Source organism: Mycteria americana, chromosome 3 (genome assembly GCF_035582795.1).
Source record: "Mycteria americana isolate JAX WOST 10 ecotype Jacksonville Zoo and Gardens chromosome 3, USCA_MyAme_1.0, whole genome shotgun sequence".
Taxonomy (NCBI): Eukaryota; Metazoa; Chordata; class Aves; order Ciconiiformes; family Ciconiidae; genus Mycteria; species Mycteria americana.
This window is the reverse complement of record NC_134367.1, coordinates 127,083,974-127,109,759: the sequence shown is the minus strand read 5'-3', so window position 1 is coordinate 127,109,759 and position 25,786 is coordinate 127,083,974. Positions and strand designations below refer to the sequence as shown.

The 25,786-nt window shown below is 41.5% G+C and overlaps 1 protein-coding gene across 6 annotated transcripts in view; it reads left to right on the top strand.

The window, feature by feature from the left end:
- PLCB1 (phospholipase C beta 1) overlaps window positions 1–25,786 on the top strand; it is a 415,791-nt gene that overhangs the window by 250,626 nt on the left and 139,379 nt on the right. For all 6 annotated transcript variants that reach the window (XM_075496917.1, XM_075496921.1, XM_075496919.1 and 3 more), the window contains exons 5-9: window positions 6,349–6,428; window positions 10,285–10,338; window positions 10,691–10,766; window positions 16,511–16,611; window positions 18,028–18,194. In XM_075496917.1, the coding sequence (XP_075353032.1) occupies window positions 6,349–6,428; window positions 10,285–10,338; window positions 10,691–10,766; window positions 16,511–16,611; window positions 18,028–18,194 (478 nt within the window). The remainder of the gene's footprint in view (window positions 1–6,348; window positions 6,429–10,284; window positions 10,339–10,690; window positions 10,767–16,510; window positions 16,612–18,027; window positions 18,195–25,786) is intronic.

Genomic DNA, 25,786 nt, shown 5'->3' with positions numbered 1-25,786 from the left:
TTTTAAGGTTGACCTATATCAGAGTAGTGGCAATCTACAGCTATACCTTGTATACTCGAGTATGTCAGCAATCAGACACTTAATTTAACTTGCATACGTGCCCATTTCTGCTCATGTTCAAAGGTTAATTTTAAGGATTGCATTTTCTTTGCTGATAGCCCTTGATAAGAATTGTGAAGTCATTACCTTAGCAAATTATTTTTTCCATGCAGGTATGCAGTCCCTTCATTTCTGTCCAACACACCACATAAAACACAGTTGTGTGTGACGAGCAAGTTACAATTGATATTAGTGCATGTTTTGGGGTTTTTCTTCCTTCTTCCAATTTCTGTACGACTCAATTGTGTTTAATGAAGTGGGAGCTCTTTGCTTTATCTACTCCAAATTAACATTCAAAAGCTACTCCTCTTTCCACTTCAATTCATGTAGGTAGGCTGATGACAGCCTCCAGATAACCATGCACAGGGCACATTCATATGGTTTGCATCCTCAAGTCCACTAGATTGCGCTAAAAAGATGATTTCTCCGTAGAGTGCTGTTACTTAACAACAGTAAAGAGTTCTTTTGTCACCTCCCAGGCAACAAGGATGGTCAGACCAGGTTAAGAAAGGTCATAGGATGAAAGCCTTAACCTGGGAGGATAAAGTTTTGCTTGTCAGGTTTCTGTTTCTGCTGATCTTCATTAGCCGATGGGTCAATTTGGCAAAACCACAATTTCCGCTGTTTCTTTGATATGAAAGAATAGAAACAAAATGAGTTTGTGGTGGTCCACGGACTGCTGAGTGGGAAGCGCTGTCCTCAGACTTGCAAACGCACAGCTGTACTCTACAGGGGTGGTTAAGAAATCTTAACACTGCAAAAGTGAAAGTGATTGAAACAACTCTTCAGGAAAAAAACCCTAAGTCTATGATGGAGAATGAAAAGGTATGCTAAAGCTTTACCAGTGAAAATTGTTAGCCCTTACCAAGGACGAGGGGAAATCACCTAAATCTGAAAGATATGTCCTTCTTTTTCTCTTTCCTGTCTAGCCAGCAATCAGTGAACCATAATCTATTTGCTAAAACAGTGCAGAAATTGGTATTTTAGGGCCATTTTCTGTTTGGTAATGGAACCTTAAAAATACTCTAGGTAAAATCATGTTTTAGAAAAGCTTGGCTGCTCTAAATCCTGAGTAACTGCTACGATCTGAGTACCTAAGAATCTAAGTCTTCCTCGTTATTTGTAGATGCGGCAGACCAAATAAATTCATGTTTTATCAATCGGGCACTGTAGCCTGGGGATGGGATTTTCAAAGCATTACAGATTAGCTGTGCTTGCCCTTATATCCTGCTAAATACCCTGATTGTTTCAATGAGAGCAGAGTTTGATCACTGTTGCATGCATCTAAAAATTCTTCCTTTTTTAACATGTTTTCCAACTCTGTATGAGCCGGACCACAGAATCTGGTCCTTATCATCTCAGGGACCCATGTAGTGACTCAGAGGAGTCATAAATAAGCACATCGGGGAGCTCTGAGAAGGCATGTAAATACAAGACGTTTTCAACGTAACATAGGCAAATTTTGACCCTTCTGTTTGCTGATGTTCCAGGGAAAGCTGGAAAAACTCCCCCGCCTTTCCCTTTTCAGTGCATGAATATTTTTCAGATTAACCCTTCATTTGTGACACCTTATTTTTCAACTTGTGTGACAAGTATCGATCAGTCCTCCCTTGGAGGAGAAAGGCAAACTAAACTGTAACAGTCTTAGTGAGGCAGTTAAAATTATTCGATTATGGGGGTTTCTTCCTTTGCAGAAGGCTTCCTGTTCTGCTACAAACTCTGTTCATCGCATCCACTGGCCAAGTTGTGGGAAAATTATGAAAACACGAACCTTGGGCTATTCACCTTGCTCTAAGCAAACTAAAGAGCTAGAAGCGATGATGTGGTCACGATGTACTGTTTCATGTGCATTCCTCCAGGAGAAAGTAACTGATGTTTAAAGTACATCAGTGATGAGCTGAAGGGCACTGAGCAGCTGGTTTGTTCAAAGAATGCAGCTTGAAATTCATTAGGTAATGGTCTAAAAGGCAGATTGCTGGACACGTCTTGATGATGAAGAGAAGAGGCACTGATACAGTGCTTGCTTATTTTCAGCCGGGTGTGCCTGTGCCTGTCTTGGGATAGGATTTGTGAGCATCCTCAAACAAGCACTGCAGAAGCCAGGATAAAGAAAGGAGTTTATTCTCAAACGCTGTTCTGAGCGGATGCTCTTTTTCTCTGTCTCTGTTCCCGATGTAAAGGAGTACAACCTGTGAACCTCTGTGTCTCCTCGACAGTATTTCATTCTCTTCCCAAATCTAGTAACTTCAACAGTGGACATCCCATCTTCCCCATCTCTTTCCTCTCACTCTCTTTTGTCCCTCTCATGCCAACTCTGTTCTCACCACACTAGTCCATCCTGGCCACACAGACCCCTATCCAGAGCCCAAGGAAGTCTATTTCTCCTCAGTTTGATGAGCTTTGGATCAGATCCATCACTAAGAGCTGATGAATTCCTCCATAAGTAAAATGATGTCATCAAAGATGATTCACAAGTTGTTTTATACTATGCTTTTCAGCATACGTCTTTATTTTTCCAGCTTCTTAGGCATATTTAAGAGCCTGATCAGTATAATAAAATGGTAAAACAAACTGTATAAATTCATGTAGATTTGATGGATTTTTAAAAATAAAATTCATAAGGATGCCGAAAGTGTAGGATCTCAGCAGCTTGCTTTGTTAACCTCCCACCAAAAACAAATGTGGGAGAAGCATTATCTTCACACGTAGTCAGTTCTGATTTGGAGGAAGTGTTTTTAAGAACGTGTGCTGCCTTTTCTTATGAAAAAAAAGTCTCATCTCTTCTGTTGAGATAAATGTCTTACGGTATGTATCCTGATGCATGTAACAGAGCAGAGAGATTACTTCACTGAGCAACAGATTTCCAAATGAACTGCTGCTTATACGCTACCTGCCAAAGCACAGAACAGCTAAATAATTTCTTAGTAAAGTTCACAGGAATGATATAAATATGAATTAGTGTAACAGGAGGGGAGATCGAGTTCAGGGAGCTCTTATCATGACGGGTGTGACTTGCTTGGAGTTGAATGTCGAAAGGCTGGGTTCTTCCGCTACCAAACGGCATTAGAGGCTTCCAGTCTGCAAACAGTTTGTTGGCACTGGTACAGTCCTATTTCAAAATACCCAGATTTATATTTTCCTTTTGTATTGCATCTGTACAGGAGTCTGCAGCTACCGCGGTGATTCAGAGGCTGTTATAACCTTTCCACAGTAGGCTGTTTTCTTTCTACACATAACAGCTTTCTACCCCGCGGAGCGGAGCTCTCGCCGAGCGCTGCCTTCTGGAATCGCTGCTGCTGGTAAAGACGGCTGCAGAGTGCCTCGTGCACAGAGTTAGAGTACGGGCTTTACTCTGTACCATGCAGCAAAACCAAGGCAATAGAGCCATTTGGTAGCTAAAGCGGCAAGATGCATCTTGGCTCACAGCTTGATGCAAGCCCATCAAAGTCAGTCCAAAGCATCTCCTTTATTTCTTCGGGCCTGTGCTGGCTGTTGTTTCCCCTCCTGCTGAGGGTTTAGACCAGCGACTGGAAAGATGACGTGATCCTTGGCGTATTTTCTGATCTTGGTTTTTTGGCTGCGGCTCTGTGGTGGCTGGAATGAAGACCCTAAAATGGGAGGGGCAATGAGCAAGTATTGCTTGTGACTTGTTGACTTGGCACCTGTATCATTAGAAATGGCTCAGCCTGCAGGTAGCCCTTAGAACATTTGTCAAGAGTGATGTGATCGCTTGAAGAGCCAGGAAAAGCTAGCAAAGGAAAATGGCAAGACTGTTTATATAAATAATGCTCATGACAGGCACATAATAACTGAGTTCCCCTTACATTCCGGTCAACAAGCGCTCGGACAAAGAGAAGGAAGAGCTGGGGTGTGGGATACTCCTGAAGTGCCCTAATTCTGTATTCTACATAATACATCAGTTTTAAGCCCAGCAGAATCGGTGAGATCAAAACAAAGTCTATCAAGATGTGTTAAAAGCCAACATATTTTCAATATCTAAATAATATTTTATGTTGCCATTAATCTTTGCAGCCATTAGCGTCACAGGGAGAAGTTTTAACTGCTATTATTAGTGCCTAAACAAAGTAGTGTTTACAAGATGAGCCTATTTTGAGCCTGGAAAAATGAGTTGCCAAGAAGAAAAAAAGATGCTGCACTTAATACGCTTTCTGTTCCAAGGAGTCACAGCAAAGCAGCGGTGTTGCTAACGAACCCAACTCCTGCTCTTGTTCTTTCTCACACCCCTGTTTTTTTTCAAATTAGACCTAAGAAGGAAAAACAAGTAAAGAAAAAAAAAAAGTAGAAGCAGTCACGAGAGGTGGAGGGGAGGAATATCTCGGCAAGAGTGGTTTACCTCCGGAACAACAAGTCTGTGTCTGAGGGAGGAAGGTTTCTCTGCCAGAAATACCAGTCACGGGGAGGTGCGTTGTCTCAGCTGCTTAGGGGTGAGGTTGTAAATGGGGTGGGCTTAAGGATCTGGTAGCTGCAGGACATCAAAGGCCCTTTAACAGTAGGCATATAGGTAGCCTTATCTCTTCCTCCTTGGGAGCAACTGTGTGAGACTGGTTTCAGGAACAAGATCTGATAACTTTAGGGAACAAATCTTAGCATGTTAAAAAAAAATATAAAAAATTATAACTTCCGAACTTCTCAAACCGGTCACCTAGTCGTGTGGAAACTTGAGGCTTTTTGGGTAAAACAAGCTCGTAAGCTCCAAAGTGCCGTAGCAACGTTTGTTTCATTGGAAGTCAATGATACTTTTCATCATCATCAGTTTTTGTCAGAATGAAATTACCTTTTTTTTGCATTTTTCCTCAAGAAAAAGAAGAACCAAGGAGAGGGAATACCTCCAAGAAGTACACATCTGGGAGGGTGTGTGGTGATGGAAATTTTGGATCTGGACTGATATGAAAGGAAACCCAACTTTTGTTTCAAAGAAAAATCAGAAAACTTCATCAAGTTAAAAAAAAAAACCAACCTCACCACATTGTTTGCAAAGGCATTGTTTATTTTCATTCCCTTCCTTTTTTTTTTTAAAGGCCTGAAACAAAGCCAATCCAAAACCACAGCTGTGATTAAAAAGGATTGCAATTGAAGATTGTAAATAAGCACCAAGGTAGGAAGGAAAAATGCGCTGAAGTTGTCGATGGAGAGCTGCAGGAGAGATCTGTAAAGGAGGAGAGCAATGGGACGAGCAGCGAGAGTCTAAACTTCAGATTGTAATCGTGGACCAGCCCCGCTGGGAACGCGGGAAGGGATGGAGACCTAAGGGAACGATGTCAGCAACGTGCATAGAAATGAGAAAAATAAGTCCGGAAAATGAAGAGAGGAAAAGTGAGGGAGAGCCATGGGAAGAGCAGTGCCTGCAGGCGGAGAAGGGAGGTGTCCCGTGACCAGCTGGAGGACGTCTTCCCTACGTCAGGGTAGCAAGAGGGAAAAATAATTTAGCAAGGACAGGACCACAGTGTAAGGATCTACAGTAGGGGGTAGAGGGGCTTTTGTATTTGGGCTTGCATCTTCTTCCTTGTATATCTGAATAATTTAAATTTATTCCTATATATTTCTGCCGGTTTGGTTCTTTTAAGTGTATTTCTTATGTTGGCTGGTAAGATGTTAGTTAGAGTCAGTACTTACAGTTCTTAATTCGGTATCCACCGTAAAAGATAAGGCGTGGTATTTGTTGTCTCAGTCGCTTCATGATCTGTAGAGGGAGGGATGCGGAGGCTCTCACAACGGGCTCTTAGTAGAGGGGACACTGAAGGAAGAGACGTGCTGTGGTATGGTCCGTATCCCGCCCCGCTGGCTCTGGCTGTCTTCAGAGGGATTGAAGCCCATTTCAGCTTCATTTTATAAGAATGGTGGTATAGAGGCTCCTTTTTTAATCCGTAGTGCGTCAACCAGAACAGTGTCCAACATACAAGAAAATGTATTTTTCTGGGGCATTTATTGGAAATCTTCCAGAAACTTGAATGTGTTTTGCGTCAGATATTTACCCATATGATTGATTTTTTTTTTTTTTTCAATTCCATGGAGTAAGTTATCTTTAAAAAAATATTTGTAACAGTCTTCATTTTTTGGCAGCATGAGAAAATCAGGTCTCCCAGACAAGGAAGGAAGCTGTAATTGGGAAAATCAAGTTCAGACTTTAATTAGGCACTTTTTACTAACGATATAATTTTCAAAAATATTTTGCATTGTGTAAGTAAACATCTAAACGAAGCCTCATTTAATCAATTTTTCTCTCTATAGGAATGGTCAGATGAAGTGTTCAGTTTGGCAACAAATTTGTTGGCACAGAACATGTCAAGGGATGCATTTCTGGAAAAAGCGTAAGTGGCCAGCGTATTTAATGCTGTGGGTGTTGCTCTTTTCTCTGCGTCATTTTCCTCTTTTCTTGTTAGTCACATTGTCATCTATTGTTTCTGCTTTGATGAGTTGTCACTTTTGTAAACACAGGCTGTCTTTTCTCATGGTTTTAAAAAGCCTGTTATCTAAACGTCATTTGAAGAAAAATCTTGTTAGGGTGGTTCTTGCAAACTACTAAGTCGTAGCAAAAAACCAGAATTAAATGCCATCTTCCCCTTGTATACAAAAGTAGTAGCTTCAGCTGTAGTCTGAAGCTCTACATTTAAAATGAAAGCATATTCTGGACTGACTTGCTTCTGATCTGTTTCCCCTTTTTTCTCTTATTGATCAAAAACTGAGAAATGCAAGCAGTCCGTTTTTCTCGGTCTGATCTCTGTGGCTTTCACGTGATTCAGAGGGAAGCTGTGAATCCATTCATCTAGATTGCTTTGCACAGTGCGCAGATTCTGAGTTGCTTTCAACGAAGTAGAAAAGCTGTTTATGAGAACATTTGGGGTGTAAAAACACACCTCCAAAAGGAAAGAGAACTAAACCCGAGATTAGCGATTCTCAACTGGATGATAAGTGCACACGCTGAGAGAGTTTTGCATAAGCGATAGTGTTGAGAACAGCATGCAAAGCCTACCAGATAGTGACGGTAATGAACTGGGGTACTTGCTGACCTTTTGGGGTTCTAAAAGGGAAGATATACCCGCCCCAGTCTACGAGTTGGCTGGTTAAATTCAGCTTGGTGTGTCCCCCAAAACACCTTTTAATTTCTGCTCACAGGCAGAGGCTCAGTCCAGCTAAATACCAAGCCGGGGCTTAGGTTCCTAAAACTTGCCTCCATTCAAGAAGCAAGCTAACCCACCCTTTTTGTGGACTTTCTAAGTCTGTGCATGCCTAATTTCATTAGATGCATCTATATTTAGTCAGAAGGTTCCCGACTGCTTAACTTAATCTCATGTACATATACGTAGGTGCCTGTTCTGGGAAGGGTGGGTGTCTGTGTGTGTCTCCTTCTCATAGCGTTCGTTGTGGCGCACCTGAAGTCAACAGAAATTCTTGAAGAAACTTTGAAGGCCGGACACTGCAGGAACTACAGCTTTGTGTCTGATAATGCTGCGTTGGGACGGCAATGATATATTAGGCAAACAAAATCCCGAATGGATGGAAACATTTAATGTTTCCTTTTCGCTCCGCGTGTTGACAGTGGAGAAAGCACTGTGCTAACCTGAGCAGATCCAGATGTGACAGCAAGAGCAGAGATGGCTTCCTTCAGCTCCATAGGTTGTAGATGAGTTACAGGAGTGATTTAATATTATTATTTCCATGGCCCTTACCACTCAAATCCCCAGGTGGCCAGTGGACTTTGCTGACAGGCCTGTAACGGGGAGGATTGTGCCTGTACCTGATGGGCGTTTTCCTATCAGATTCACAGGAGGAACATGTTCTCACCCAGTATAGTAGAGCAGTCTTATTTGGAGCCATTTTTCTGTGGTTGTTCAAGCAATATTAATTAAAGATGAAGTCGCTGGACACACTGTGTAGATTCAGTAGCAGACAAGCATGGCATTCCTGTGTCTTTTCTTTTTCCGCTAATTAATAAATCACTTAGGAACTGTTGGGTTTCCAGGGTCCTTGCACAGATGCCAAATCGGAGTCACTTAAGAAATCTTTGACTTTGAAGATTAAAAATATTTCCCTAGTATAATTACTGTACTAGACAAAGGGTTGGTTGCAGTCCTATCAGAACCCTTTTGTTGAAATGGAAAAGCAAATTGCATTAGAGCAGAATGAGAAAGGCTTTTTTCTTTGTGGCATTCAGTCCCTTGCGGCGTTGGAAGTGCAATAATAAACAGCTTGGGCAGCTCTCCTGTGGCTTGGTCAGATGAGGAAAAATAGGGTTCATTTGGGAGGAGGGGTGCTTAATAAAAACTGCCGGTTTGGTTACAAAGTGCTCGTTCTTCTGCTGTAATCGTGCAGTGTATTTTTGTGTTGGGGTGCAAAAATGGACGCTGGAGTACGTTAGTACTGAAATGCTGACCAGTGCAGCAATGAGCAAAGGGTGACGCTGCTGTGGAAACCTTGGGGCAGCGTTACGTCCGGAGTTTGTCGTTCTTGGAGTCAGCACCGCACTACTGCAATGAGTCGATTCGGCTGCCACCGATGGGAGTATCTCCTAGCAAGCTTTGTAACAGGAATCACATGCTTGGTTTTCTTGGATGGATGGACAATGGCTGCAGGGGAAAAAATACTGTCCCATGTGTAACAAAGAATTTGGAAGGAAAAAAGGTGGCGAGTAGTGGTGGGGGTTGACTGTTCTTCAGACACACATTTTTAGTTTGCTTTAACTGAAGTTCAGAATTTTTTTTTTCCTATTTTCTTTTATTTCTAGCTTTCTTGGCTGTAGAGGAAATCATTAAATGTGACCAGAATGTACTCAAAAGTTTCAAAAAATAGAAAGCAAAATAAAAGAAACCTTTTTTTACTAGCCGCTGTGAATTTATTTATTTATTTTTTTTTTTAAATCTAGGTCCGTGCTGGGAGATGGGGGCAGAGGGGATAATATTTTTGTTTGGTGACACAGTAGCACAAGAGATTTTGGTTTCCAGGAGATGCATATGAGGAGACAAGGACTTGTGAAAATGTTCCTATCCTAGTTAGGGATATTAGCATGTACTTTGTTTTTGAAGTGCTTGCTAATGGCATTTTTGGTTTGGAAAAAAAGGAAAGTTTATTAGAACCATGCAGTTTCTTTTTCTTTTGGTAGGCTAGTGGGTAAAGTGAAAAAGTTAAAAAAAAAAAAAAAAAAAAAAAAATCCTCTGAAATACTTAAGTGTTGCCACATTTTTCACCAGATCATATTACTGCAAAACTCATTTATAGTTTTAATTCTATTTGAGTGGAAGAGATGAAGCACTCAGAGTCGTGCTCTTTGCAGGCTGCTGCTGGTAGACATTATGCTGGTAACCAGTAGTCCTCACATACTGGGAGGATCATCAGATAGCAGCTGTAGGCCCAACCGCTTCTCATTAAAGCTGCTGGCTGACTCCTTTTTCAGTAGGCTTTGAATCAGTGTGTTGAAAGATTCGGACAAAGGAAGAGACATCCTCGTCCTGCTGCCTTAATGAGCATGCAAGAGAAGTCACAGGTCCTGAGATATTGAGATGCTCTAAATACTCGGTTCAAAAGCTGGGTAATTGCCTGCCTGTAGACAGTTTCAGCCTGTAATTTTTATATTGCTTCACCCTGGAAATGTCTTGGGCTTGCCCAGGGCTGCTAAGTACACTGACACTCTTGCTGGTGCAGAGACATTTCAGTTGCCAGCGATTTGACTCCCTTCCAGCTGAGGAGTGACAACATTTAGGGCCAAATGGAGAAACCGTCACAGATGTGTGATGGGGAGGCTTTGGGAGGCAGGGGTGTTGGTGTGCAACATTCAGGGACGGTTTCAGCCCCTGGAAGAGGAGGAGCACAGCCACCTTTGCAGTCAAGTTGTGTAGCCTGTGTGCCACAATTCAATCTGCTGATAGACTGGCAGACAGCCTGGGTGAGAAGGAGCTGGGGGGATGACAAATTTGTGCATTAATTTTGCAGTGTCCTACAGGTATTTGCAGTGTCCTGCTGTAAGACGGACAGTATTGGACACTACGGGTGCACTACTGTTGATGGAAAAGGTATTTACTGATTAATGGTGTCCCAACAGGTTTTCATATTGGGCAAAAGAGATGAGTGGAACTTGCCACATGATCAGAACAATGGCGTTGACCTATAAAGTTAGTGGAGAGGTACTTGAAAATGCTGTAAAAATAAAACAGGATGCTTTTCTCTCCACAGTTACACAAAACTTAAGCTGCAGGTGACTCCAGAAGGGCGCATTCCTCTGAAGAAGTAAGTTCTGTTCCCCTTCCTTACCAGATAGTCTCCTCTGACTTTTTAGTGTGAATATGTGTTTGAGATGTCAGAGACACGAGGATAAAGATATTAAAATTGCGTATTGTGGGGGTATATGAAGAGAGCAGCGATGACTTTTTCAAATAACTATCCACTGTAATAGGGGCTTGTGTGGGTTAAACTCATTGTCAGCACCATTAAACTCACTTGTGTTACCAAGCAGCCGGCCAAATGGAAATAAATAGCTAAAGATACGATAGACTGGGAAGTGATATTCAGTCTTTAAGCCACGTGGGCCATCAAGGCGTGTCTGTAAGCCAATTCACTCTGGTTTGTCTTCGTTTTGCAGCATATACCGCTTGTTTTCCGCTGACAGAAAACGAGTAGAGACCGCGTTAGAAGCTTGTAATCTTCCATCTTCCAGGGTAAGCATCTGAATTTATTCCTGGCCCTTACAAAATGTTGCTTGTATTCGGTGGTGTTTACTCTCTATTGAGTTGAGGACAATGTGTTCAAGGCTGATCATGCTGTGCTGGCTTTGCTTCTGGATAGGTCCTCAGCAGCAGGTCTGTCTTTCCCACACAGAAGTTCCTGATACCCATCTGCAAATCTATGTACCTTTGATTTGAAATTGTGCAGGGACCAAGATTGCCTGGAAGAAGTGCAGATGGATTAAAGGAAAGGGCAGGGGGTTGTGTGACCTGTCCTGGAGAAATCCTGTGAGAATATTTCAAGAATCGGTGACTGTTGCACAATTTTCAAGGCACGACTTCAGAGCAGTCTTAGCTCGAGGTGTAGCTAATGGTGTAATCTGTTTCCTTCTCACACAAAAACCAGATCTATAGCTTGAGTTAAATGTCAATTTAAACTCACTGTAGCTTATCTAAAAGGTGCATGGAGTACATGTTGAAATGCTATAGTGTCAAAGCCGTTAGTGCTGCGGGGATGCAGCCATTGTGTGCTGCTAATCCAGGAGCTCTCCTCAACCTGGAGCATTTGCAGGATGGTACCTCACCCTCAAGAAGGCTTTTTTCAAGAGGAATGAGCTCAAGCAAGTAATTCTAGTTAATGCTGGAGTGAAGATGTCCTTAGTCTTTCCTCCTAGGCGGAGCTTCTCCTCCAGGAAGCTTCTTGCAAGGTAATTTCTATGTTTGGAGGTCCAAGAGGTGGGGCAGGACTAGTCTGCAGCAGAGGAGAGCCTGCATCTCCTAATCCCTCACTCTTGTCGAAAACTGTGCTGTGATGTTTGCTCAACCATTGCTTCCCCAATGCCTTCTTAATACAGCCAATTCCTACAGCTCCAGAAGAGCAATGGGGCAAAACCTTCACAAGCTAAACCTCAGATACCCCTTACCACTGAGACCTTCCTTCATGGGTTTGGGAGCTTAATTCCATAGAATTCCAAGGAATGTTTGTAAAGTAGGTATAAAAGACTATTGTAATCTTATCTAAAGTAAGGTTGTGAGGTTAGCAACATGGAAAGAATAAATTTAAAGATGGGGGTTCATTTAATTGTTAGCAAACAAGATAATATGTGCAAAAACATCACCGAAGCATTGCTTTTTAAATCAGTTGATTTATTACTTCTCTTTACTACATATCTCTGAAAAAAAATCTAAACATCGCTGGAGTCCCTGAAAGAAACTGCAACCTTTTTCTGCTATTTATTTAAGTACAGTCAATTTTACATACACGTTGCTGGATACTTGTTGCTGGGATACCATCTTGAAAATTATTCATAGTATAAAGTAGAGCCTTTCTTTGGTTGGGACAAAAGAGAAATATGCTTCGTGCAGCAAAAAAACCTGTGTTGATCGTGTTTGAAAGAAATATTTTAGAAGCTAAGTGCTTAAGAAGCATGAAACTCTGAATCTCGTAGAGGTGATGGAGTAGAAGAAAATAATTTCTTCAGCTACAGCTTTTTCCCTTTGTGTTCCTGTTTATTTGAACAAGTAAAATTCTTAACTTCAACTTCCAGCTTTTCTGCCCCATTGTACTACAGGACAAATGGTGCTCCTGTAAAGCCTTGAAGAGCACTGGACTCCCAGCAGCGTGCAAGACATGAATATCAGGGAATCTTCCTCAGTAAAACCACACCAAATTATTCAGAGAGTTCATGAAAGACTCATGGACGTGAACAGCTTAGGCTTTTTGGGTGTTTTTTATTCATTTATCCCTCTAAGGGTCTTCTCTCCAAGTTTCATAGAAAAAACATACTTCTCATTGCTTAGGAAGATACGGGGCTCGTTGGCCATGGTGGCTTTTTGATCACATGACGTTTTGCTGCACCTCTTAGAACCTGTGGATGACCCTAAAACACAGAATGAAGTTTGCAGTCATGGGTAAGAGGATGCCAAGTCAGCATTTATCACTCTTTTCCTGATTCATAGCTGCAAGGTTGGGACAGTCCCTCATATATCTTACGCAGTGACCTGAGCATAGGGCAGCCTGAGCTACGCTGCCGGGTGGTAGTATCACTGCATGGACTTGCCTGTGACAGTACAAACTTCAGCGTCTGCTAGCCCTACTCTTTAGCAAATTCCCTGTGTGTGCGCTTGCCAGGAGACTTCGTGGGACAACGTGTAGGCACTGTATTTAGTGCGAGAGGAGGAAGAGTTCTCATTGCCTGGATATTGCCTTCATCCTGCTGTAGAAGAATAGCACCAGAGAGGCTTCCCAGAAGCACCAAAAATAAACTCTTTATTTTATATTTAGGGACCTTCATAAGGGACGGATTCTCTGCAGCACTGAGCGCTCCAGCCCTGATTCGGCCGAGCAGTTGAGCATGACTGCAGTGGGATGACTCAGGGACTTCAAGTCAAGCACATTTTCAAAGCGTGGATTTATTTAGTTATGTATTTCAGGGTCAGACCTGGCATGTGTAGAGGCTTGCAGGACCAAACCCTGTGCGATCTGATTTTCGACAGCATTTGTCATCCAGCAGATCTGAAAGCAGAGGACTGTTTAAATAAATGTGTAAATGAAGTTTTAAAATATGCCAATGAATTTTTGAGTTTGGCATCTGATTCCCCTATGATTTTTTAAAAATCTTCGCTACTTTTAGGGAAGGGGGGATGCTTTGTTGTTATTGTTGGGTATTTTTGTTTGTTTTGGTTTTAGTCAAAGGTGCCTTACATAGAGAATTTGAAGAGCTTTATTTTAGTCACCTGTTTGGCTGTGAAGACTGGTTTCTGCCTTCCAGTTAATGTAGAGGTTCACAATGAAGCACCAGTGAGCTTGACTATTAACTTAAAATAAAAACACCAGCTATTGAGTCCCGTCTGTGCAAATAATCTGAATTACCTGTTGTGCTGCCAAATATGTAACAGACTGGATACAGATGTTATAAAAGGAGGCAGGTTACCAGACAAATAATAAATCAACAGTGCTTGAAATTAGTAGAGAGTCTTAATCACAGAATAAAATTGAATGCCAATATTCAGCAACGCTGGAAATGAGGGATGCTCTCATGTGGTACAGAAAGTTTGTGATTTCTTCATTGGTCTCAAAAAGGAGATTAGTGCATAAGGTGTGTGGGTGGTTCCACTGAAATGTGGATGGCTCAGACCAGGCTGAGGAAAGGGGCAGTGTATTTTAATCCCTTTCAGCAGGCAGGCTTTTGGAATCCAAATATAGTTGTCTAAAGTTGTGCCTGGGGTGGCAAATGCTTGCAGCAAGGCTTTCATCTCCCATCTAGATCTCTGTGTTTTGTAGCCCACCGATTACATTACCGGCAGGAAATAATTATTAAAAGGTTCTGCACTTACGCCTGAAGACTTGTGTTTGTTATCCTCTTTGTAGATAGGTGTTTGTAGATAAGTGTTGGGAAACAGGTATATTTTCTTAATTGGAACCAAGTGGCAAATAAAAGCCTGGATCTCAGGTTATCAGAAAAGACCCACATTTTGTTCAGTGTTGAGTACCTTCAAATCCCCTGTAAAGGAAAGAATATATTAGGTCAATGGGAGACTGTAATTTTGTGGTAATTACAGAATCAACACCTAAAATGCCCTTAGGAGAAGTGCTGGCTGAGGAGCAGTAGCCTGCTGAATAGGGATTATAGGTACAGGGAACAGAGCAGAGCGGGGTGCTGGCTATAACAAGAAAATTCACAAGCTTTATGAATCCTGGTCTTTAGGAAGACACAAGTATCAGCAGTCCTACTGCAACTGAAAACACCACAGCTCAAATTTGTGGGAGTGTAATAGGTGCAGTTTCACACGCAGTTCTGTGTCGCCGATGGCTGTCGCTGAAAGGAGCTATTTGCATCCTCCAGCTTGAGGTTACAAACTTCTCCATCCGCCCTTGCACTGGATTTAGTAGTTGTGCTGTTGGCGAGTTACCTGGCTCAGCGAGCTGATCCCACGGAGAATGCACAGGGTTGTTTTGGCCGGGTAATTTTTGAACCAGTTCACTCTGCAACCACTTGCGCAGTCTGCCAAAGGAAAGGCACAAGGGTCTAATGGCTGGTGACTTTAGACCGTGGGAGCTTGGAGATGGGTACCCAGGTGGAGCAGGGAAGCAGTCCAGCTTGGTCCAAGCATGAACTGGGTCCAGTTCAGTCTGCACTTGCAGATAGAAATGCTGAGTGATGGTCATGGTACAAAACCCTCAGGCCTCTGCAGGTTTCATAGATGAAAGGAGAGATAAAGTGATGCCTGTGGCATTCACTTGTTTGTTTATTTTAACCTAAAGCAGGAAAAATCTTGAAAAGTTTCCTTCCATCTAACAAAGGCTTGAATCGATGCTTCCAGTTCCCTTGGCAACGGCGTTAAACAGGAGGAATAAATAAAAGCAATGATTTCCTCTATCAGCAGCTTGCTTCTGAGACCACCAGGTTCAATGGCGTTTAAAAGCAAACGGCTTTGTGTTCAAGTTACAATTTTCCTCCTCCAGTTCATCAGATTCAGGCATCATTTTGGAGCCGTGGAGAGGCATCGCGTGGGCCCATGGTGCTCCTGGAGACTACATGTCATAGCTCTTGATAAAGGTAGCTTGCGTGGAGGAAACTCAAAAACTAGATTTTCAGTATTTGCATTTCACTGGTTTTGTGTTTTCCTTTCTCTTATTCCTTTATAAGGTTTCCTCTCCACAAAATACAAGCTTCTGTGCCATTTTCCTTTCTCTGTGCGCTGATGCAAAGGCAGAAGCCAGTGAGCACTCCATTACTGTTCTGTGCTGAAAAAATCTTTGCACCGTCCTTGGGGTCCTCATTTCTTCCCAGGTCTGCTAAAGAAGTAGTCCTTGCTGTCTTCTGCAAAAACTCTGGAGCTTGAAGGCAGCACGTGCAAGTGGGAGGAGGGCTTTTGAGCTTCATGCAAAGGACGGTTTTCCTTATCCAGTCCAGTAATTCCCTCCAGTTAAAAACAGTAATTCTGTTCTTTCAGAGAAAAGCCAGCAGGTATAATGGGGATGATGAAAGTGTCATCTAGAAGCAGGATTAAATGTAAATTGTTCTAAATTTTAGAAAATGTAAAGAAAAAATGCTGGTATCTCTTCTATAGGAGAGCATTTTTATCAGCTTCTGTAAAAGAAATCTGATTGTCAAATGCATTACACTGAGTGTTTAGGACAAAGGTGTATGGAAAAGCTACGCCGCATGAATCTGGCCCAGAATTGCGATGTCTTGAACGTGTATCTTCAGGAAGGAAAAGGAAACGTTGCTGCTGCTGTCAGAGAACAAGAGTATTAATAATGACTCGGTGACCCAGTTTGTTCCCCGGTTCTTTGAAAGCTTTGGATAGTTGAGTAACGTGCTCGTCGTCTGTAACACTGCCATTTTGCTCGCTGGAGCACGTGGGCTCAACGCCACTGGTCAGCCGCCCCGCGGGGATTGGGCTCAGAGGCTTGATCAGGATTGATATACTATTTATGCTATGGATAATGGGGTTAGTTGGGGAGATGTCCTTTCTTTCTTCTTCACAGGTGCTCAGAGAAAGAGATAACTTTGCCTTGTGGAAACTATGATGATGAATGTATTTTTATTTTTTTTTAAAGATGCACTCTTTAAGCTGCTGTGTTATTCAGGGGAATTTACTATTCTGCAAAATCCAGGCTCTGCTAGGTTGCAGGAAGCAAATCAAAAGAAGTGCAGTAGTGAGTGATCTGTTTACAAAGAGCGTATAAAAGTGCTGTATCGTTCTTTCACTGCTTTTTCCCCGTTTTCCAGAATGATTCAATCCCTCAAGATGACTTCACGCCAGACGTGTACAGGGTGTTCTTAAACAACCTCTGCCCTCGGCCTGAGATCGACCACATCTTTTCTGAGTTGTAAGAAAAGACGCTCTTTTTTTCCTTTTCTTTTCTTTTTTTCCCCTTCACTGATTTTCTGGGCTGGGGATGGCAAAGTAGGTTATTTAGACTACAGCAGCATGCAGCAATTGCCAAGAACAGATCTCAATGTCAAGCAGGGCTGTTACTTAACCCCAGATCAAGGGTTCCTTCTCTTTCAGGCTTTTGCCTCTGTTTCTAATGCCTGGAGTTTTAAAGTAATTTGTTCCTAGAGGAGCAGAACTGCTGGGTCTTGTTTTTCTGTATGGATTAAGATAGTTTAGGCTTCCGTGAAAGTAAAGGAAGACAAGTAATAAGCAGTAACAGCATGCAATAGGCGCGAGAATACGTATAATCACCCCCAAAAGCTTAATTAGGAGTTGCAAAAAATGCAGTAACTTTTAGGATTTGTGCATCATGAATTCACACCGTGAAATTAAATTAGCAGCCAGCTACAACCAATCTCATACATTCAGTTACAAGCTATATAACTCGTGTTGCTTCTACCCCTTGCAGCAGGTCATTGTACTTTCCCGTTTCAGCAGAGCCTGATCAATGGAGTCGGAACATGAAGCAATATGGAAGCAAAGTAATTTCCAAAATACATCCCAAGACCACCAAAGCAATTAGTGAACCTATCATTGCAACATGGGCGTGCTCATGTACTCCTTTTGTGCTTCTTTTCTCTAAGGCTGAGGTTTCCGAGGAACTCAGCCTTGGCCTAGTTTGCTTCCATTGAACCCAGGGGTAGACTTACTGTTGCTCTCTCGCAGAGCAGAAGTAGGCCAATCCCGAGCGCTGTAGACAACCCGAAGCACGTCACCTGGCTTGGAGGCTTCCTGGATCTCCATCTGGGTACAAATTGTACCCAGACTCTGCTCTTTTTGCTAACTCTCTAAATAGGCATCTTTTTGCTTGCATTGCGGAGTGCCTAGCATTTTTTAGCAGGTTTATTAAAAAAAAAAAACCCAACCAACCAACCAAACAAGCAAATACTAGAATAATGAAATCAGGGCCGCTGTTATTCAGCAGTAAAACCAAATAGTTGGGCCAGGAGTGCCAGCACAGTGTTTGTGGCAAGCTCAGGATTGAATTCCATGTTGTTTTCTCTTTTACTTTTTAAAATTGCTTAGTTCCAGGAATTCAGAGGAATTAAAAGCTTTTAGCGTTGCGTTAACTCTTCCCATTGATGTCAATAATGCTGAACGCTTTTAAAATCTTACTCCTAGATGTTTGAAGACTGTTTGTCATTACATGCTGGCAAAGTAAATTAGTCCAGAGACACGGTGGGACAATGTTTTTGTTGTACGTTAGTTTGAATCTTGTTTCAGTTTCCCTGGGAAATTAAAGAACATTGAACAAGATTTCAAGGAAAAGTATTTTAATGGCTTTACTGTTGCTTTAATTTTTCTCTAGTGGTGCCAAGAGCAAGCCGTACCTTACTGTTGATCAGATGATGGAATTTATAAATTTTAAGCAGCGCGATCCACGATTAAATGAAATCCTTTATCCACCGTTAAAACAAGAACAAGTTCAACAGCTGATTGAGAAGTATGAACCCAACAGTAATCTAGCCAAGAAAGGTCAGTGGTTTTTATATTATTGCTGTACTTGGTTTCTGATTTGAAACAATGACTCAATTATCCTGCAGCACATGCTAAAGCAAAATTTGGTTCAGAATCGAACTGCATTTCCAATTATCTGCTTTCGGATCGTACAAGCCTGTGAGACATCGTGTCGTTCATTTTCAAATGTGTTTGGTTGGGATCAGTTTAGGAAGGATGGGGCTGGTTTCAGTATTTAGTTTTCAGTACACGTAATTGATAGTTTAGAACAGTTGCTCTGCTATGCAAACTTCAGCAGAAACCTTACTATCACAATGACTATTTACCGGCATCTGAAACATAAAATTTAAAGAAACAATTGGTGGCATTGAAACTAAGATGATGATAATTCTATCATTTAATAATAGTAGTAAGTCCAGTCCTCTGCTTTCTGATAAAGTGGTACACAAAGTAAGACGTGAGAGTAGCTGAGTGTGTTTTGTGCTATAATCACAGAAAAGTCCCTTTTGAAAATCTCGAGTGTTGTCAGGGCTTAACCGGGCATTTCGCCAAAACCAGCGAGAGAACTCCTGCTCAAATCTCTGCACGTTTTTGCTACCACCACAAGTCTTAAAATAGCATTGAATTTGTGTCTGCATCCTGTTTTATTCCAATCCACATATCCTAATGATTCCCCCAGCTTTTAACGTGTTTGTACCTTAGAAATTTTAGGGGCATGGGAATATCCTGGAAAACAGATCTGATACGAAAAAAAAATGGTTTGGTCCAGAGATTTTGGATCCAGAGGAAACAAAAAGACATCTTTCCCAAAAGTCTAGAGGTTAACTGGAGGCACTCCCGCCCCTCTCCCGGGAAGCCTTCTGACCTAGATGCCTTCCTGAAGGAAACCTGTGGCTTTCGATGCCACATCAATGTCGTCTCAAGGCAACACACTTGTAATTTTTCTCATAAGGCTTCTTATTTTTCTAGTCCGATCAAATGTAGTGTTTCCAGAGGTTTTGATGGAGCGTTAAATCCTGCTTCTTTGTCATGCTTATGCAAACTGTCTTTAGACGTCAGTGAGAATACTAGCATGAGTAGATGAAAACATGTTGTGACCTCCTCTCTCATCCGTGCAAATATTAGAATGTTGCTCTGTGCTTACCTTATTTCATATCAGCTACAGGAAAGTCTGGTACCTGAAAGATCATTCTTATTACCCAAATATTGGCACTTCATATAAACCAAATAAAGGATTTATTAGAAGGAGGTGTGCTAGCATGCTAGCAGAAGACCAAAGTCAAAATGAAATCACCTTCTGACTAGCAATAAGGAGGAAGCATGAAACAAACCTCAGAAAGAAGGGTGCTGTGATGGTGTTTGCTGGCAACCTCCAAGTAGGATCTGTGGGACACCTCCAGCTTGCCCTAATTTACGTTGGTGCACACATTTGCTGCAGGCGCTTGCTCTTCTATAGGTGCCTCTCTTCCTGGGTATGATTTATATTGCCCTTACCGAATCAGTGCTCACAGAAAATGCTGACTTTAAGAAGAGAAAGGCAGGTCATAGAGAGTTAATTCCTTTTGTGTGGGATTTTTTTTTTCCTTCTTCAAACTTTTGCACTGAGGTCCAACAAACTCTGACAGAGCTAGCACAACTTGCGGGCCACCTCTGTGCTGCAGATGCCACCACTTATATAGCACGAGCTGCTTATATGGCAACTGAGCTGCAGCAACTGGCACATGCTGCTTACCACGCTCCAGTGCAAATCCCGAGCTTACTGCATTAAAATTACAGGAATTGGCTAATCAGGAATGGCAAGGGGACACAGTGTTTTCTGTACATCTGCTCCAAGTTGGGAATACAATTCACTGTATATTAAATGAAGTGTAGGTGTGCGCTCAATCCTACACTCGTAGAGTAATTGCAAACAAATGCTGCGTGTCTGTAAAATGTCACCAAAATATAACAGTGCATATTCAAAATAATGATTTAACCTCTTAATACGGTGTTTTGTAAAAGGGATTGTCACTTAGGCTTTCTGCTGTCGGAAAGGACTGTTCATAGGCTGAATTGCAGGGATGGCAGACCGAAGTGACACACTTCAGTGACGCTTTCCCTGCCACTGAAACTATACTCACTGGGGCCGCTGAGCAGAGATGTTATTTTCAGGAGACCTGTGGATGTTGAAACCACAGTTAGATGTGGTCCACTGTCACACACCCGTGAACTTGTTGGCCTTAACTTCCCACCTCTGCTGCTCAGATATTCTGCTAAGTTTCTTGTGGTGGCGTTGCTTATGTCCCCTTATTTGCCGGGGCCGAAGTCAGTGGAGAGGTAGGGATGGAAGTAAGATGTTTGGAATGGCCCCAGTGCTGTCAGTTAAAATAGTAAGAGCAGGTAGAAACCTTAGGGCACCCAGACCAGCAGCTAAAATAGGTAAGAAGGTAGCAGAAGCCTTCATCCAGCATAGTTCTCAAAGAAAACAGGACCCAACAGCTCCATGAAGAGAGATGGGCTTAGGGTCGTTGTCCACATGCTCCTTTATGCTCCTGCATTTCAAAGTGAGCTGGAAGAGGTCCCAGCTAAACAACTCCTCAGGATTAATGGGGTACACCAAAAAACAGAAGAGCAGCATAGGGAAGAGAAAAGCAGCGTAACAAGGCACATGAGGCAGAGGTAATGATGTGAGAGAATTACATGATAAACAGCAGGATGGGAAACGGAGTTACAGGTGGCCTAAGGATGACTTCATCGCTGTTGTACCAGAGCAATGCAATTAAATAATGGGACTTTTGGAGCAGTTCTGCAGAGTTTTGGTTCAAAAAGCAAGCCAGAAGATCTGACAACATGGTATATGTGTTTGTTCTTTCTTGGCAATGAGAAGTTACTCCTTTGAAGTAAATCAGAGATACGGGTCCAGAACAGAAGAAAATACCATAAAGAAATTTAAAAGTTGTGATTAACTGCTCCTTGTGAGTAATGAGTGATTTTGAAGTACTTTGTGGTGGTAGAGACTTCAAAGGCTTGTTTGCAAGAATTAGGTGACATAAATTGCCAGCCTTCGTGACAGTTAAATCACCTTCCTCGGGTTGTTCTAGAGTTCGAACATTTGCAGCTGCTCAGTCTGTGTGTTTGTATGCACATGCCTGCACACAGGTATATGATTTTCTTCCCATAAGCTGCCTTTCTGACCAGCTCCGTTCATTATCTTGTTTCATTATTGTACCATCAGATTGCAGAGAGGTTCGGGACAATCTTGTTTCATTATTGTACCATCAGATTGCAGAGAGGTTCAGGACAAACATACACAGAAATGGTGAAGGTCTGTCCACTTTCATGTTCGTTTCTGTAGTATTTCTGTATTAATCTATCTGATGTTCAGGTGGCCCACTGAAATAAAGGCAGTCATGTTCAGCATCCTCATGAAATAAGCCAAGCTCTTCTGTTTCATTCGAACTTTAAAGCCTGCATAGTCCTTGTTTAAACTGCCAGAGAAAATTACTTTTACAAAAGCCTGAGACAAAGTTAGTGGCAAACGTCCTTGTTTTTCAGGTATTCTATAAGGCCACACACAAGGCCTACATTTCAGATCATCTTTCACAAAGTTAGGCAAAATATGTATCGTTTGTCTTTTTGTTCCTGTGTGCAGTAGCACACTTCAAGATGCAAACTTAAACTGCATACTTGCAATTCACAAGGAGGTAAAGCATTTATGCTGTGGGAAGAAGATTTCACGTTTGCAACATGCAGAATGTCCTGGCCTCGAAGTAGTAAATCACTTAAGCGTATGCTTAACTTTATGGGTGGTGTGGGAAGAGAGGACAGTTATGTAAAAATCTCTTATGCTCCATTTCCTTGAACATCGTATTAATTCTCTATTGAAGCTCAATTCCCATGATTACCTATTCCCCAATGTGGTTGAAGTGCAATTTCTTAGCAAATAAAATTTTATGCATTGAGAAGTTCTTTCCAATAGAATTAGGGATTTTTCCTTGAAAACTTAAATCCAAATTCATAAAATAGAAACTATGTGCCTTTGTACAGCAGCCTGACTCCTTGCTCCCACTACCCTGCTTGGACAGTTCTAGACCTTCACTCATCTGATGATTGTATCTTCTCCTAATCTCCCATCTAACTGTATTCATGATCTGTGCACATCCACTGTACAGCAATATTCTCTTTTAACTTAATTGTTCTTCTCTCATAGCTAATTAAATGAGTTTCTAAAGAATGGTTGTACTGTCTCTCAACTTTCACAGCACTAGCCGAATGCTTTTGACATCTCATAATTTCCATTCCTCTGATTGCTGTTACAGCCCTTTTTCTGTGCCTGTTGCAGCTAAATTACAGTATTTTGAACACAATAAGCAAGAACTGTACATAATATTTTAAACTTTTTCAACATGGCTCTTTAGGTACCTGGTAAAATCAAATACCAACGTTCTTACTGGGTAAGAGCCTTAGGTTGCACAGTTTTGCGTAAAAAGGCTGTCCGTGTTCCTGCTCGTCGCTAACGTATTTTTAGGTATTGTATTGCTGGGATGTGATTGAGCTTTTGCAACATCAGCAGGTACATGGGCTTGACATCTACATAGGTTAAGCGTCTGGAGTAGTATTTTATTGTGGTTGAAGCAAGCTGTTGTGATCAATGCTTTGTGTCATACAGTGAAGGAGGTTAATGCGCTATGTATAGCATGTTTCCTTATCAGGTGGAAGCAGAAGGAAGCTCCTGGTCTCTCACTGTCAGCAAAACTGTGCTAGGGGACTGTTAGGCTGGTTAAGTAGCATCTTGTAGTTCGGTATTTTCAGGCTGTAAAGCATTTGCATTGGGTGGCTGGCAAAGCTGCTAAAATGTATTCCCTTTCAAGTTACCAGGTTGATAATGGGATGTGTGTTAATAAATCAGTTGCCAAGTGCTTGATTGGGAATTTCCTTATTTGCTTTTATTTCTAAGAAGGCTTGTATAAAAGTAAGTTGTTCAGGACCTTGTTACATTACGGACGGGAGATGGGACATCGATGCTGAGTTTTGGGTGTCTCTGCTTGCAGCGTCCAGGCTCCCAGAAACGGTAGTCCTAGTTTCTAGAATTATGTGAAATTTACCATGTAAATTTGGTGCAAATTCTACAAAAATGTTCTGGTTCTTCCTGACTTAATGATGCAATTCATTTCTAAAAGTTTCTAAGTTCAAAAGGACCCTGGAGCTTTGAGAGCTCAAATCCCACGGTCTCAGTTGAAACCTTTCCTTCTGAAACCAGTAAGTGTTTTGAAAACCACTGAGTAACAGTTGTGGCTCTAGGGGCATCCTGTGTCTCTTAAAGACTCTAAGCATGCAAGAAGAGCTATACCCATGTACCAGACTAGCAATGACGAATACGAAACCAAGGCCTGCTAGGGAAAGGAGACGTGAAAAAGCTGGAACTGTGCTATAGCAATAAAATACATGCTTCCTACCATCTTCGCTGGTGGGAGCAAGACAAGGGTTAGGTTATTATTAGCCATTATTTTTAGAATGGTTTTTATTGAGAGAGATCGTCTTGACTGTAGTATAAGCTTTAAAAATAGAGTCTGGAAGTGCTTTGGAGATTTTCCTGGCCAATGGATCTGTACACCAGATTGTACTTACTAGAAGGCATCTTTGAGATAAGGAATGGCATAGAGATGTTAATTTTTTTTTCTCTTAAGTATGCATTCATCTAAATAATATCTCTGCCTATTTAATTTTAAAGAGCCAAACCGTTAGATCTGCACAGAAGAAAAGAGCTTTCCTCTTACGTTTCACAGCATTTCCTTCTCCAGGTTTTCTCAACTGTACTTATTTGGAAAGGCTGTATGTCAGTTTTAGTTAGACACACATTTAGAAGGATTGGAGGGGAGCTGGTTCCATGACTCTTTCAATTCCACTATTAATTCTGTTTTGCTAGTGCACATTTATTGGTAGTTGTTGTGCTGGCTTTTTCTTAGGTAATAAAATAAATTAAGCGATTAAGGTACATTTAATTTATACAGCATTTACTACGTGTTTTTCTCACAGTAGCCTTAACACCAGACAGCATTCACTTCAGCACAATTGTGTTTTTCCTCCCTTAAACATCAATACATTTTAAACATTTTCAGCCCATCACATTAAATTCACCTTTTAGTAACTGCTTAAGAATAATTACACATTGGAGTCTTTTGATGGCAGAAGGGGGTCATTTCCTAGGCAACAGATTTTAATGGCAAAAACAAGTACCGTGCAACCGTGGCTACACTTTTAAGACATACTTCATAATATTTAAAGCATAAATTCTGATGTATAAACCATGCAGTGAAATGGTGGGGTTTTCTGGCACTGAAACATTTGTAGGAAGTATTGCAAAATGGTTGAAATCCTTTGGACTCCTAACTGTAATGCTGGAAATGAAGAATACTTACCGAAAAACCCATTAACTTTGGGATTTTCAGTGCTTTCCAGCATTCCAGTTGTACAAGAGGACAGCTCTCAGCGTTGTTTCTCATTCTCGAACGATGACAGAACAATAGATCCCAGTCACAATTTATTACTCTTTAAAATTTATAAGCCACACAAAAGTCGTAGCCTAGCCCATGCTGCCAGCAACAAGTGCTGTTAGGTAGCTTGCCAGAAAGCCTTTTTTAAATTATTTTTAAATAAATATATGCAACAATTGTTAGTATGAATAATCTATCACCGTAAATAATTTAATGGAAACTATACTTGTCAAAATGAATTTGCAAAATATGTTTCAGTAATGTGTTGTATTTTCTTTTTAGTTGCTTGATTTTTAGTTACTAGTTAAGCTGTAAAATTCATTTCAGATCTTGCAGTAGTTTGGAAGATTGCATCTCAAGTAAAAGACTAAATGTTGTAAAAATCTTTTAGAACGGAAAATCCTCAATTATGAGGATTTTTTGCATCTGCTTTACAGGTAAAGTGCTTCATCTTTCTAACTTAACTGTAACAACTTGATAACAAAATGAAACAGTGATGTGGACTAGTAATAATGGATTTTGCAACAGTGAGCAAAGACAGTAGTATCTGGCTTAGTAAAAAAGGAAAAGTTTTTACCTTTTATTCTTTGGTTGCATTTTAAAAGTATAGGAACTGGCTTGGATCTGAGACCCACGTGCTTATGCATAGAGTTATTTTTTGCTGTTGGCACTAGAATTAATGAAAATATCAAAAATAGGTTTAGGATTCCAGGGAGGGCAAGTTTCCTAATCTTCTGTGTATAATACAGATACTTTGAAAGAAGCATGACCTTTGCAGAAATGAGTTTTGGGAGTGGTATCTGGTACCAGAAGTAGTTCCACTGATATCAGTGAAACTGTGCTGAATGTAAAATGGACAGACCTCTTGTGGAATTTATATCTGCAGAGCATAAACTAATCGTGATAATGTAAGTTCAGCAGTCAGACCAGACCTGTGCTAACTAATAGGGAAGCTGACCACACCAGTGACTCTCGTCCCACGTCCTGGAAACCTGATGGACTGCCTGATGGACCCCAGGCTCAAACCCTGCAGGCAGACTTAAACCCCATGTCCTAACACTGAAAATGGATGAAAGAACCTGGGGTGACAGGACCACAAAGCAAACGTGAGTAGAGGGTTTGGAGTATATGTAGGGG